This window comes from Mustela nivalis (genome assembly GCF_964662115.1).
Source record: "Mustela nivalis genome assembly, chromosome: 1".
Classification (NCBI taxonomy): Eukaryota; Metazoa; Chordata; class Mammalia; order Carnivora; family Mustelidae; genus Mustela; species Mustela nivalis.
This window is the reverse complement of record NC_139020.1, coordinates 142021694-142037514: the sequence shown is the minus strand read 5'-3', so window position 1 is coordinate 142037514 and position 15821 is coordinate 142021694. Positions and strand designations below refer to the sequence as shown.

At 40.1% G+C, this 15821-nt stretch overlaps 1 protein-coding gene across 1 annotated transcript in view; it reads right to left on the bottom strand.

Moving 5' to 3' along the window:
- The window catches only part of LOC309863821 (uncharacterized protein), a 337583-nt gene that overhangs the window by 72780 nt on the left and 248982 nt on the right, over positions 1-15821 (bottom strand). The window contains exon 3 of the mRNA XM_082729050.1: positions 5245-5313. Coding sequence (XP_082585176.1) covers positions 5245-5313 — 69 coding nt within the window. The remainder of the gene's footprint in view (positions 1-5244; positions 5314-15821) is intronic.

Sequence of the window (15821 nt, the reverse complement as noted above, 5' to 3'; positions counted from 1 at the left end):
ATTGATAAACCCCTGGCCCAACTTATCAAAAAGAAAAGAGAAAGGACCCAAATAAATAAAATCATGAATGAAAGAGGAGAGATCACAACTAACACCAAAGAAATACAAACTATTATAAGAACATACTATGAGCAAATCTACGCCAACAAATTTGACAATCTGGAAGAAATGGATGCATTCCTAGAAACATATAAACTACCACAACTGAACCAGGAAGAAATAGAAAGCCTGAACAGACCCATAACCAGTAAGGAGATTGAAATAGTCATTAAAAATCTCCAAACAAACAAAAGCCCAGGGCCAGACAGCTTCCCGGGGGAATTCTACCAAACATTTAAAGAAGAACTAATTCCTATTCTCCTGAAACTGTTCCAAAAAATAGAAATGGAAGGAAAACTTCCAAACGCATTTTATGAGGCCAGCATCACCTTGATCCCAAAACCAGAAAAGGATCCCACCAAAAAAGAGAGCTATAGACCGATATCCTTGATGAACACAGATGCGAAAATACTCAACAAAATACTAGCCAATAGGATTCAACAGTACATTAAAAAGATTATTCACCACGACCAAGTGGGATTTATTCCAGGTCTACAAGGTTGGTTCAACATCCGCAAATCAGTCAATGTGATACAACACATCAATAAAAGAAAGAACAAGAACCATATGATACTCTCAATAGATGCTGAAAAAGCATTTGACAAAGTACAGCATCCCTTCCTGATCAAAACTCTTCAAAGTGTAGGGATAGAGGGCACATACCTCAATATCATCAAAGCCATCTATGAAAAACCCACCGCAAATATCATTCTCAATGGAGAAAAACTGAAAGCTTTTCCGCTAAGGTCAGGAACACAGCAGGGATGTCCATTATCACCACTGCTATTCAACATAGTACTAGAGGTCCTAGCCTCAGCAATCAGACAACAAAAGGAAATTAAAGGCATCCAAATCGGCAAAGAAGAAGTCAAATTATCACTCTTCGCAGATGATATGATACTATATGTGGAAAACCCCCCCAAAGACTCCACTCCAAAACTGCTAGAACTTGTACAGGAATTTAGTAAAGTGTCAGGATATAAAATCAATGCACAGAAATCAGTTGCATTTCTCTACACCAACAGCAAGACAGAAGAGAAATTAAGGAGTCAATCCCATTTACAATTGCACCCAAAACCATAAGATACCTAGGAATAAACCTAACCAAAGAGACACAGAATCTATACTCAGAAAACTATAAAGTACTCATGAAAGAAATTGAGGAAGACACAAAGAAATGGAAAAATGTTCCAGGCTCCTGGATTGGAAGAATAAATATTGTGAAAATGTCTATGCTACCTAAAGCAATCTACACATTTAATGCAATTCCTATCAAAGTACCATCCATCTTTTTCAAAGAAACGGAACAAATAATCCTAAAATTTATATGGAACCAGAAAAGACCTCGAATAGCCAAAGGGATATTGAAAAAGAAAGCCAACGTTGGTGGCATCACAATTCCGGACTTCAAGCTCTATTACAAAGCTGTCATCATCAAGACAGCATGGTACTGGCACAAAAACAGACACATAGATCAATGGAATGGAATAGAGAGCCTAGAAATAGACCCTCAACTCTATGGTCAACTTATCTTCGACAAAGCAGGATAGAATGTCCAATGGAAAAAAGACAGCCTCTTCAATAAATGGTGCTGGGAAAATTGGACAGCCACATGCAGAAAAATGAAATTGGACCATTTCCTTACACCACACACGAAAATAGTTTTAAAATGGATGAAAGTCCTCTGTGTGCAAAAGGAATCCCTCAAAATCCTTGAGGAGAACACAGGCAGCAACCTCTTCGACCTCAGCCGCAGCAACATCTTCCTAGGAACATCGCCAAAGGCAAGGGAAGCAAGGGCAAAAATGAACTATTGGGATTTCATCAAGATCAAAAGCTTTTGCACAGCAAAGGAAACAGTTAACAAAATCAAAAGACAACTGACAGAATGGGAGAAGATATTTGCAAACGACATATCAGATAAAGGACTAGTGTCCAAAATCTATAAAGAACTTAGCAAACTCAACACCCAAAGAACAAATAATCCAATCAAGAAATGGGCAGAGGACATGAACAGACATTTCTGCAAAGAAGACATCCAGATGGCCAACAGACACATGAAAAAGTGCTCCATATCACTCGGCATCAGGGAAATACAAATCAAAACCACAATGAGATATCACCTCACACCAGTCAGAATGGCTAAAATCAACAAGTCAGGAAATGACAGATGCTGGCGAGGATGCAGAGAAAGGGGAACCCTCCTACACTGTTGGTGGGAATGCAAGTTGGTGCAACCACTCTGGGAAACAGCATGGAGGTTCCTCAAAATGTTGAAAATAGAACTGCCCTATGACCCAGCAATTGCACTACTGGGTATTTACCCTCAAGATACAAACGTAGTGATCCAAAGGGGCACGTGCACCCGAATGTTTATAGCAGCAATGTCCACAATAGCCAAACTATGGAAAGAACCTAGATGTCCATCAACAGATGAATGGATCAAGAAGATGTGGTATATATACACAATGGAATACTATGCAGCCATCAAAAGAAATGAAATCTTGCCATTTGCGACAACATGGATGAACTAGAGCGTAACATGCTTAACGAAATAAGTCAAGCAGAGAAAGACAACTATCATATGATCTCCCTGATATGAGGAAGTGGTGATGCAACATGGGGGCTTAAGTGGGTAGAAGAAGAATCAATGAAACAAGATGGAATTGGGAGGGAGACAAACCATAAGTGACTCAATCTCACAAAACAAACTGAGGGTTGCTGTGGGGAGGGGTTTGGGAGAAGGGGGTGGGATTATGGACACTGGGGAGGGTATGTGCTTTGGTGAGTGCTGTGAAGTTTGTAAACCTGGTGATTCACAGACCTGTACCCCTGGGGATAAAAATATATGTTTATAAAAAATAAAAAATTAAAAAAAAAAGAGGATCCTCAATACAAAGCCGATGTCACCAATATTAGTTTTGATTGGGCTACCATTTGGAAATGTCATCAAATTAAGCCTCCCAATCCAAATGGCACTGCAAAGATTGAAAGACCGCCAATATAATCACATTTCTTTCAACATATGAGAAGACAAAAATGAAACCCCTTTTGGTAGCTCTTTTGCTCCTGGATTTCACATACAGGTAAGAATTCAGAGGACACATTGGGAAATGTATACAGGATGGTTACCATTTTAATTTGGCTTGGATATCAAAAACTACACAAAACTATCTAATCATTACCAGATTTCAGTTAAAAGGGTCACTGGAATATTGGAAAGCTAAAAGGATACATTCTGAGAATTAAGGACTGTCCCAAACATCATCCTGTCTTTGCTTTTCTCTTTTCACTTCAAGATGTAAAAAGTTTGTAGGACCAGTCCAGAGTCAGATTCACATTAGACTATTTCCCTAGGAAGTCCTCAGAAAAATTGTTTGGGCTTATAAAACTGAGTAAGTTCTAGGGGGAAAAATATCACAGAATTGTAGACCAACTGAAATCGTGTAACCTTAGACAATATAATCTCTGTGTCTCACTTTCCTTAGACTGTGAAGATCAGATTAGAGCATCTCCCCCATCTTCAGGGAGAGCACAGGAATGTGACCAGTGACTTGCTCAACCCACACCAGACAACCAGACAAACTCTGGAAAGTGTGAGAAGTGTGAGAAGAGAAATCAAAAACACTGATTAAAACCCAATGTGCATTTTCAGGAGATGCAGGAAGCCAAAGAAAACTGGATATTCAAAGCAATCTCCCAAGACTGGAGCCATTGCCCCTCTTTTCAGGTTGCCTTTTTTCTTAGTTCACACTCACAAAGCAATATATCCTTCCAGAGTTAAAAGACACTAAGCAAAGCTGATGCCAGTGGAGGCAGAGCTATCACCTCAAGTTTTTTCTACCAACCAATCAATATAAAAAGAGGCACCATGGGGCACCCAGGGGATGCAGTGAGTTAAGCATCCAGATTCTTGGTTTTGACTCAGGTTGTGCTCTCAGGGTCATGAGATCAAACCTCACACTGGGCTCCACACTCAGCATGAAATCTTAAGTTTCTCTCTCCCACTGCTTCTACCCCTTTCCCCCTTTCCCTAATGTGTGCACTCACTCTGTTTCTCTCTCTCTTTCTCTCAAATAAATAAATAAATAAATAAGATAAAAGAGGCACTGTGATAAAATAATGCATAATGGAAGAATGTATTTTTCCCATTAATTTCTTTAATATTTTTATTGATAAGTGTCAATTTCTTACAAAGAAGTTGCGAAGACAAGATAAAAGAATATAACAAGAGTGCTCACATTATGCTGAGACTGGACTAAATTACCATCCATACTAAGTGTCTACAGAGAGTCAATAAAATGTGGGAGAAGATGCAACTATAAACCATTTATAATGTGCTTCTTCTACCGTCACTCCAGCCTGCCTAAGTGACCTTAAAAGTCTAAAAGAGAATTTGGACCAATAAAGCAAAAGACAAGACAGAGCTTATTTCCTGTTGGTCTCGAGGTAACAAATTCAAGTCCTACCCAGCTTTTAGAGTCTAAAGTTAGTGTTCTCACCATATGCTGCTTTAAATAGAAGCCCATGTAGTCACCTGTGTAAATGGCTTACCAACCTAAAAATCTTGCTTTTTTTACACACAGAAACATAACGGTGCTGTACTGGCTTAACTTGCTTGACCCGAACACAGATTTTAATCATCCTGAGTAACAAGGTGAAAAAGTGATTATTTGCAATATCAGTACATTTTCGGATATACCAGTATATACACTCCTAGAGATCCTTTGTGCCATACACACACACACACACACACAGAGGCATGCACATATGCACACACATGGGAACATACACACTTTCCTAGAACAGAAAGGAGAGAAAATCTTTGGTTGAAGAATAAGAGGCAAATCTATTCTCACAAATTGCCAGACTGACTTTGTTAGCTAGGCACGGAGGAGGGCTTTGGATGTGGAACTGGGCATTTCCCTCTCACTGTTCCCCTCACATAGCCCTGACTGGAGACTCGAGGTGGATAGAAGTCACCAAAGAGGAACTCCACAGCCCTTTGCCAAGGGGCCACCTTCAAGGTGAGAACAGGCAAGAGCCTGATACCCTCCATGTTTGCCCAGTGACGAGGTAACTGTACTTTGAAGGGCACTTCGGGGGGAAACAAGCATGACGAGATTCTTAAAAAGATCATGTTACCTGATGTGGCTGTGAACTGGACCATCTGCTATAGGAAGGAGCCCCCGAAGACTTGCTGGCCGAGGGTCTCTGAAAAAGGGAAAGGGGGGGGAGATTTCATGTTGTCACACAAACTGAATCACTTTCTATTTCTCTAAACAAATTATTTATTCAGTGTCTACAGCTCCAAAAATTAATGCAGTCTTAGACTGTCTCAATTTACTCTCTGTTTCACTTCTTTTAAAACACATTCTCCTCAGTGAGTATAATAATACAAACACCAGAGACAAAACATCTGGATCCAACTTGTAGTGTGTACTCGTTGTTTGACCTGGTGAAAGTTATCCAAATTCTCTCTGTCTCTACTTTCTCTTCAGTGAGACTAGAATAATAATTTTTATGTCACAGGATTCTTGAGGGGATCTAATTTTGTATGGTAAGATGCTGTACACATAGAAGCCTTAATTCAACAAGCAGAAAATAAGGCAAATTATTATAAGTTTCCACATGAAACCAAACTGGTATACAGATATCCACATTAATAAATGAGGTCATTTGAGTCTCTTACTATAAAGAGACCGTTCATCTTGGCAAAGACCTGACCGTACTATTGTTACCAGTTCTCTGGGCTTGTAAAAATACCATAAATTCACTGTAGATTTTCTCATCCACAGCCATTCTTAACACCACTTGGCAGGGGGTGGGGTACGGGGGGTGAACTTCTACCAGAGAGGCTCAAAAAAACCAAAACAAAACAAAATAAAACAAAACTGCATACGCACATCCTCGGCATTTCCTCCCTCCACTCCAATGAGACAAAATGTAATTTTGGAGGGGCAGGAGGTAACAGAGTTCTGGGAAACCCTTTGCTTTTCTGATAAAAGGGAAAAGATAATGCTGTGACCTTCACCACTACTACTCCTTTCTCTCTAAATAAAGATACGATGCATGGAGCTCAAGCAACCATTCTGTGACCAAGAGGAAAAAGGGCCAAGAGAAGAACAGAGATGCTAACCCTAACTGGTCTTCTTATGCAGTTTAACCACAGCTTCAGGCTGCTACTCTTGCAGCCTGAACTTCCTTGGGTAATTGACTATACTCACATTTTCTACCCCTTGCAGAAAGTTATGGATACTTCATGGCAGAGGCATGAAGATATGGAAGTGATTGGGATGTTTGGAGAATGACCAGTAGACCACTACAGTACTGCCAACTCAATACTCCCCATCACGGCATTCCATCTGCCTTTCAGGACCCCTGTGTAATTTTGTGCTGGCCTTTGCTGTTCCTGACAGCTTTCCTCAATCTCTGCCACGGAAGGCTGGCATGCTAGCTAAATGCTGTGTTCTGCCTGCTCAATTCAACTCTCCTCTCACATCTGCCCGTTTGAGGAGGTAGACATGGGATCAGCTCCCCTGCCCCACTGAAGCTGATGGGATTGGACGCTATAACACAGTATAAGAGGCATTTCTGATTTCAACTTGGATAAAGGGAGAACTATCAAGGAAGTAGCTAGAAATTAAACTAAAAACTTAATCATATTCCCTCAATGAGAAGCAGTAGCAATGAATTTCAAACACATCTGACTTTACCAGCGCATGACCATGTACCTTCTCTTAATGCCATTTTCTTAATTGTGAAATAAAGATAATTTAGATGGTCTCCATGCTCCCTCCTTATCCAACCCCAAATCTAGTCAATTAAATGATGCTATGCTTTACTGATTATAGTGGCAACACTGAACTTCCATGGAAAGATGTGATTCCTCTCAATGTTATGTACCTAAACTACCAAAGAAACATCTGAAACCTCTGTTACCTAGAAAATGCTAGTTATCCAGAATTAGCCCATTGCCTGAATATTGTAGCAGATCCTGACTTCTCTGCATTTTTTGGAAGGGGCCATTGGCTGATTTTCTACCCCAATGATTTGGGCTTCAGTAGAATCTCGTCAACTCTCCTTAAGTCATAACCTTTAGGAATTTACCATCAGATTAATTTTTGAGACATCATATGTTGAGAGCATAACTTATCATAGTTTCAAGCCACAATACAGGTTTCTAAAATTAAACCATAATTTTTATATTATTATCAGGAAAATAAAGCTTTATGGTTTTTTTTAATTGAGATATAATTGACAAATAATATTACATAAGTTTAAGCCATCAGAGTTGATTTGATACATCTACATTTTGCAATATGGTTATCACCCTACTGTATATAGTAAATTTTATATAAAACATGTATATTATATATAACATATATATCTCTTCTTTATCCACTCATCTGTTGACAGACCCTTAAGTTATTTCCATATCTTGGTTATTATATATAATGCTGCCAGAAACACCAAGTGCAGATATCTCTTTGATAGCTTGTTTTCTTTTCTTTTTTTTTTTTATATCATAGAGTAGTTCTATTTTTTCCATTTCTTGAGGAAGCTTCATACTGTTTTCCATAGTGACTGCACCAGTCCCACCAAGAGTGTGCACAAGAGTGCCAATTCTTCCGCATACCCATGAACACTTGTTATCTCTTCTTGAAAGCTTTGATTTTTTTTAATCAAAATAAAATGATGGTAATCAAATTCAAGACGTGAACACTAACATTCAAAAAAATATTTTAAAGAAAAGTGAGATGTGGGACCTACAGTGTATGAACCAAATTATTACGGAACCTTGAAGCGGGAAGGACAGAAAATGGGTTTCTGTGCATTTGAATGCAATAAAAACCCAATGTGAAACACACAGCTCTCCCTTCTTGAAAGGTGTCATGATACTTCCATGCCCACGCTTAACTTTCTCCTAAAGGTCACACTGCACTTCAGCACACAAGTATAATTAACTGCATAATGGTAATTGCAGTCTATTATGATTCACACACTTCATGTCCTTTCTAGTGCTAAGGATAAATGTAAAAGGCCAGAGAAACAACAAAATAACTGGTCAATATTAATTACAATTTTAAAGACATGGACACGTCCCAAATTGTAGCATAGCTTCTGATGGATGTGACTATATTCAAAAATCAGTTTCATAGCACAAAACACAATATCTGATATCTTTTTGAATCTTTGATTCAAAGATATCTTTTTGAATAAACTAGCCATAAGGTGTGGTTTGGATTTCAGTCTGGACGAAAATAAACTCACAGATAAGTAATAGATCATACCCTCCACCTCTCCCTCTTAGTGCCCTTAGCAGTGGTTAATCAAAGGACAGTATCCAGATCAGAATAATGAGGCAAGCTGGTTTAAAATGCAAATTTATTGACCCCAGGAATTTACAAATCTCTGGAAGTGGGATCCAGCAATTTGCATTTTTAAGAGGCTCTTCAAGTGATTCGCATTTAATCTTGGAAGCAAAGAAACATCCCAGAATATTCCCAGCACACACTTCTACTGCTACATGCATCCACTGAGTAAGGATGATGATGAGTAGAGGTATGAAGACCCAAGGATATTATTGATAGTAGTTTTCTCTAAACAGACAAAATGAACTCTCAAACTCCAGAGAAATATCTCTGGAAATTGTGGGAAGATGCTTGAGGAAAAAGAATCTGATTTTTAATCTACTGATATAGATTGAATGTTGAACCACCACAGTCCAATTAAATGGCTGAGTAAGGGTTGCAGTTTAGATATCCAACTCCTGTCCTTGGAAAACCTTCCCTGAATACCAAGAACTGGCTACTCTACTGCTGTTTCCGGCACATCTGCACTTACATTTTAGCAAAACTTCTGTTACACTCACTTGTAATTGCCTTCTAAATGCAGTTTCCTCTTGTAGAATGGACATTCCACAAGGTTATAAGGGAAGACAGGTGAGAGTTGGAGCTGGGTCTTATTTACTCAAATAACTAGGCATGCTTGTATCAGGGATATACTAAGTGCTCAGTAAACATCAAATTAATTAATAGGTTTAGCAGGCTTAATCCTATTCAAGTTTAGCGAGTATGACCAGGGGACTGTGACAATGGAACCAACACGCCTGAGGACAAATGCAGTAAAAAACTGGTCAAATTCCAGAGCCTCAGTGGCTGCTATAATATCTTAGAAAGGGTAATACCACTGGCCCAGATTTCAGGATATTAGGGTAAGGAGTTCCCTAATGTGGCTTCATAGAAAATACCAACCGTTAAAGTCAACAGGGCAAGAAATCAGGGAAATGGCAGACATCACACAGAGGTAGAAAGCATTGGTGAACGGCTACATGTGATTCCATAGGAAATGTCTCCAGAAGGCTGTGAGGTAAATGCCAAAGGACTAGATGATCTACAAAAACAGAGAGAGGCCGGAATTCAAAGAAATATTGAGGCAAAAATACATACCCCAGTTTGTGTCTTCTCTCTCTCCCTCCCCCAGGCTGTGGGTCTCAAGCAGATCCAGGTTACTTATATCAGAGAAGGGAGCTCAGGAGGAGGAGGATGGAAAACTGTTTAGTGACAAAAGCACGCAGAGTGTGCTATTAACAAAGGCAGGGAAGTACTATGCAGAAACCTGGAAGACAGACCAAATTCAATGGCAGCTCCTAAGTGAGGAAGGCTGCCAATGCTGCAGGGAGCCCACCAGCCAGCCAGCCGCCCTACTTCGTCCACACTGTCCTTCGCTTGGCCAGCTTCTTCCAAGTCTAATTGCCCATCAGCGTAAGACAAGGAACTTTGGGAATGTGCACATTTTTCAGTAGCTAGAGTTCTTTCTGCATTTGGCCTGGAGCATATTTGGAGAACGAGAAATGAAGAACCAATAAATAGTGTTAGAAGGTGCCAATTAGACATCTGCGTTTAACATCGTGGCACAAAACGTCATTGACAAATACAGTCCAGGAACCAACACGGGTTATTCAGACAGACTGAACTCTGGATGACAGACATGACTTTTGGGATTTTAATTTCAGATGGAAAACCATGTTTCCAGCCCCAGTGAGATGAATCATGCAAGAAACAAAACCAAACAGCAAAGGACCTAGACAGCAGTAACACTTTTAATAAGTAAGGTAGGAAGAGATGACTCAAAAACCTTCCCAGGGCAAGAAACTTTGTAAAGAATAAGTGGTAAAGGCTCTACCCACATGTACCTTCATAAGGAGCTACCAAAAAAAAAAAAAAGAAAGAAAGAAAAAGAAAAAAGAACCCACACACAACCAAAGTCAACAACAACAACAACAACAACAAAAAAAAGTGCACATACCAAGCCAGTTAAGAAAAGGAAACCGATTAAGAAAAAAAAAAAAAAAAGGTATAGGGTGAAGTTCTGCAATCTCTTTAACAATTTTGCTATTGAAAGCATGATTTCGGGGGCGCCTGTGTGGCTTAGTGGTTAAGCATCTGCCTTCAGCTCAGGTCATAATCCCAGGGTCCTGGGATGGAGTTCCACATCTGGCTCCCTGCTCAGCGGGGAGTCTGCTTTTCTCTCTCTCTCTCTCTCTCTACCTGCCTTCTGTTGATGCTCTCTCTCAAATAAGTAAATTTAAAAAAAAAAAAAAAGCATGATTTCCTCTTTATTGTTATAATACCCTGGAACACATATTCCAGCATGTGCTGTTGCATGGACTCAGCATTTATGGATGGAGCCTATGCTGTGAATGTGAGAAACATGAGAAACAGCCTCTCCCCTCCCCATCCTCTGTAAACACCATGATCCATTAGTTACCTTCACTTTGATAAGAAATTATCAAGCTCAGGGCACCTGAGTGGCTCAGTGGGTTAAAGTCTCTGCCTTCAGCTCAGGTCATGATCTCAGGGTCCTGGGATCAAGTCCCGCATCGGGCTCTCTGCTCAGCAGGCAGCCTGCTTCCCTCTCTCTCTCTCTCTCTGCCTGCCTCTCTGGCTACTTGTGATCCCTCTCTGTCAAATAAATAAATTTAAAAAAAAAAAGAAAGAAATTATCGACCTCAGTTATGGAATCCCAGAACTCTGGACCAAACCATCATTGCCAAGAAGTCCTATCATGTTCCTAATGCTACAGAGAATCCTCACAGTTAGTAGCTAAAAGCTGATCTAAATCTTTCCAATTTCAATAAAACTCCAGATCATGAAAGTATATGACAAACAGCTCATATAATCTCCATCTCTTTCTAAGGCTCAGCATTTTCTCCTATTCTTTTCCCAATTAAATTAACCAATGCTGTTTAACCTTTCTCTGTGTGCCCTCGTCTCCAGTCCGTCTTCAGCCATTTCACTGCCCTTCTCTGGGTCACCTCCAATATCTCCATGCTCCTTCTTCTCAAGTTGTGAAATCTGAAATTGAATGAGTTACTGCTCCTTGTGTCCTCAGTCCATTATGAAAATGCAAAAGAAACCTAAGCTAGCCTCAATGCAAAAAAAAAAAAAAAAAAAAGGGAAGAAAATCCCAACACAATTCCAAGCACTAAACATTGACTTAATAACTATAGTCATTAGCCTTTGCCTCTTGGTCTTATTTATTTTCCAGTGATGAAGGAGAAATAAAGGAATCTTGTTTAAGGAGACCTAACCAAGTCATCGTGTTGTGCTTACAAAAAGCAGATGCAGAATAATAGAGACTCCATCTGTCTCCATAAGTTAAAATAGCATATATATTTACTGAAACCAAAATGGCGCTCTCATTTTCTTTCCTAGGGTCTTTCTTTCCTAGTTCTCTGGCCCCTCCTTGCCAGAGGAAGCATTTTGTTGCACACCTAGGAAGTGCAAAGTTACCAACAGGCATTGCAAAGATGGCATTGCTTTCTTCTCTCCTTGTCCTCCCCTTGCTGCCCCCAAGAACCACCTTCTAGCCCGCCCTTGTCACTCCTTATCCTTTACCCTTTGTAGGTTCTTCACACCTCCTCTCACTATCTGAAATTCTCTTGTTCATGTACTTATTTTGTTTTTCAGTGTTCCTGTCCCTCCCTAGAATGTAAGTACCAGGAAAAACAGCTTTCTTTTTTTTAATGCTTCTCTTTCTTAACCATCACTGTACTATCACACACACACAGCAGTATCTTCATATATACTCGCTGAATGATTCAGTGAAGGAAGAAGTACACTTGGTTCTTACTCTCAAAGACTTTACAGCCCAGTGAGGAAGATGAACACAAACGCAAGTTCATTCCAAGTGGTGCTGCTCTTTCCATCACATATGCAGGCTGGGCAGGCATGTGCTGCATGGGGAGCCATGTGGTATATTACAAGACTTTTCCACAAACAAAGTAAAATGCCTTGCTGTAATAAAATTCATACATTAGGATCATTTTTTAAAAAGCGGAAGTAAACAATCTTATGGAGCGTACCTTTTTCTCATTTATAAAAAGCTGCTCTGTAAGCTAACAATGGTTTTACGGGGGTAGAGCTGATTTTAGGGCCAATTCCCTGGCCTTAGGCTTTGAGTATCCTGGACCAGGGGCAGGAAGTCAGGGCATTCCTGACCAACAGATGCTGCTTTAAATAACCAGAATGTGGTCTCCAGGCTCCAAGATGACCTCCAAAGACCCTGCTTCCTGATATCCATTCCACCTTCTAGTCCCCTCCACAATGTACAGGGTTGGTATGCTTGACCAATAGAATATAATAGTAACAAGGATATGTCACTTTTTAGGTTAGCTTATTTTCTGGGGCATGGCTTATCACCTTTGGGTTCCGTAGATCCAAGCCGTGTCACTAGAGAAACCATGTCATAAGCCACTTTATCAAGAGTCCCATGTGGGGAGAAATTGAAACCTTTCGCAGACAGCTACATGAGTGAACTTGAAAGTTGATCCTTCAGCCCCGGCCAGGTCTTCAGAGACTGCAACCCTGGCTAACAGCTTGAGTGCAAACTTTAAAAGAGACCCTGACCAAGAGCTCCTGTTCACTTATCCCCAACCCTCAGAAACTGCAAGCTGATCAAGTTTTGCTGTTAAGCTGTTAAATTTGGGGTCATTTGTGACACAGAAATATATTAACTAATTCACATTATTAGCAGAAAAACTATTCAGCTCTTAGTCTGTAGAAAGAATACAGTATTCTGTGAATCATACCTACCAGAGGGGAAGACATTACACTTCTGAATTACAAAAAAAAAAAAAAGAAAGAAAGAAAGAAAGTTTCTAGATTTTTCCTCCTTTAGGTTTTTTTTTCTTTTTTAAATTAAGTCCCTGAATTTCCACATTGTTATTTAACATGTCTCGCAGTCACTTTTTCCAAGGAGACAGAGAACTGTAAGTCCCTGAAGACGCAAGCACAAGGTAACCCCCAACTCCCTTCCTGCACAGGACTAAAAACAGTGAACAGGATGCTCAGTAAATAAATGATAAGCTTCCTGTTATCATGCAGCTTTCTCTGTAACTCAACTTGATCTTGCTGTATCTTACAACAAAGAATAGATTCACTTTCGCTACTGGGCTCAATCTGCCACTCCACATCTCAGAGAAACAGAAACCCTTCTCTAGTGCAGCTGCCTAACAGGGGAGGGGAGGGTATTCTGCTTTCAAGGTACTAAGGGGAGGGGAGGGGCGACTCCCACAGACCCACAAGAAAACACTGAGTTGATTCGGTGTTCGCCCATCTGTTATATAGAGACTGGACCCACAGAACAACCTCCTGAAAAGTGGTTCTCTGGTCCTTTTGGGGAAATGCTACATTTTCCAAATGATTCAACCCATGCATCAGCAAAATTTTTCTATAGGGGACCACAGAATAAATATTTTGGGGCTTTGTGGGCCATACTCTTTCACAACTACTCAACTCTGCCATGTGACCTGAAAGCAGCTATAGAGAATACAACACAATGAGTGGATGTGGCTGTACTCCACTAAAACTATATTTGCAAAGATGGGCTTGGTTCAGATTTGGCCCATGGGCTGGAGTTTCCATAGAGTTCTTGTTCCCCACTGGAATGTTTAAGTACCAGGAAAGCAGGAAGGTTAACACAGAGGACATTGTTCCAACCTCTCTCTTGGAGAATTACTGAACATGTTGGTACATAAAAGGCATTGAGAATTTCTGCTCCAAAGACCCATCCATGGATCAACTTGTCCCAACATTACTTGTCCAAAGAATGAATGAATTTATCTATCTATCTATCTATCTATCTATCTATCTATCTATTTATTGTTGGCTGGCTGGCTGTACCTCTCCCCTCCTTTTTTCTCTCACTCAACTTATTTTCTTACCAAATATTTATTAACATCTCAGGAACCTAGTCTTCCATAGTACCTCCCCAAGGAAATAATGAGTCACTGAAACTGCCATGTTCATCTGAGTGAACAATTGGATTCTAACTCTTTAGAAAACTGGTTTGGAACTCAGAGTGTCAGTGAACATCTTAAGCAATACCTTGACTTTCAAACGTAAGATAGTCCCAAAGATAGAAAATTGTAAAAGTATCTGGGGTTTCGTGTGTGTGTGTGTGTACATATAATATGTTTTATGGAAAACTGATTGGCTAACTGCTTCCCACATTTTTCTGTGTCCTCTACCTCCCCTCATCCCTGTCCTAGAAGTGATTGTTCCTTTTGGAACCATAGTATGAAAACCATTAGGAAGTTATGGAGTAAGTCATTACCTCCAGAAAATGTCATGTCACTAACACATCCAAAACTTAGAACACAGAGTTAATTTCACTGGCCAAATTAGCAAATTAGTGATTTTCTGCCAAAGTGTCTTAGGAACTTATAAAACACACATAGTGGCATCAGGGATTGTCAGAGTTCTTTTAAGCAAAAGAAACCTTGAATTCCTTCATTAGTAGTCTCTAATTATTGGTGGTTGTGGGCCAAACAGACCAAATCTGGAGTAATACAGGAGTGCACCTCACCAGGGTGTGAACAGCAGGAGACAGGGATCATTGGACAACATCTTGGAGCCTGCCTGCCACCAAGGTAGGTGGAACAAAATCAGACAAGCAGATTTTTCCCCCTTCCTGGATCTGATACTAATTATAAGGCATTAACCAAGTCATTTCAGCTCATCTATAAATTGGGGAGGTTGAACAAAAGTCAAACTTGCTGTGAAAATGAGAATCTATCAATATTCATAAATTGCTTTAAATATTTTCAGTGCATATTCATATTAGTGTTGCCACAATGTTAAGTGGGAAGGATCTAGTCACAAGCTGGCTAGGGTCCAGTTTCCCAGAATGGAGCTACCCCTAACCTGAACTCCAACCCAATCATTTTTCTCTCAAAGGCATTAGAATTCCCAGGACAGACTCTCCTGAGCTTAGATACCACCAACGCACTCTAATCCAAAAGGCTTTTCAAAGCTTGAACTTTCCAAAGCCTGAGGAGGGGGTGGTGGTTGCTGAATTTTAAGAGTGGTTTATTAAACTGTCCATCAGATTAGAGGTTGCTCTTTCTATCTCCCAGACTTTTCCTTCATCATGGAGAGACACGGAACTCTCAGAAGTTTTTCTTACAGAAACATATCCCAGGACACTACACAGCCCTCCATTCTTATCCTGGTATTTCCTCCAACCTTTTCACCTCATCACCAAACAGTGGGAAGACCAAGGTCTCCTCTGCACACATAATACCAGATGCTAACTCAGTGGCAATGATCCTTCCAACCATGGGCACTTGTGACAAGGCTCTGATCTAGCCATTTAGCTGTGGCTAGCAAGGGGAGCATGGCCACACTACCATAATGAATCAGATTTGCTCTCCA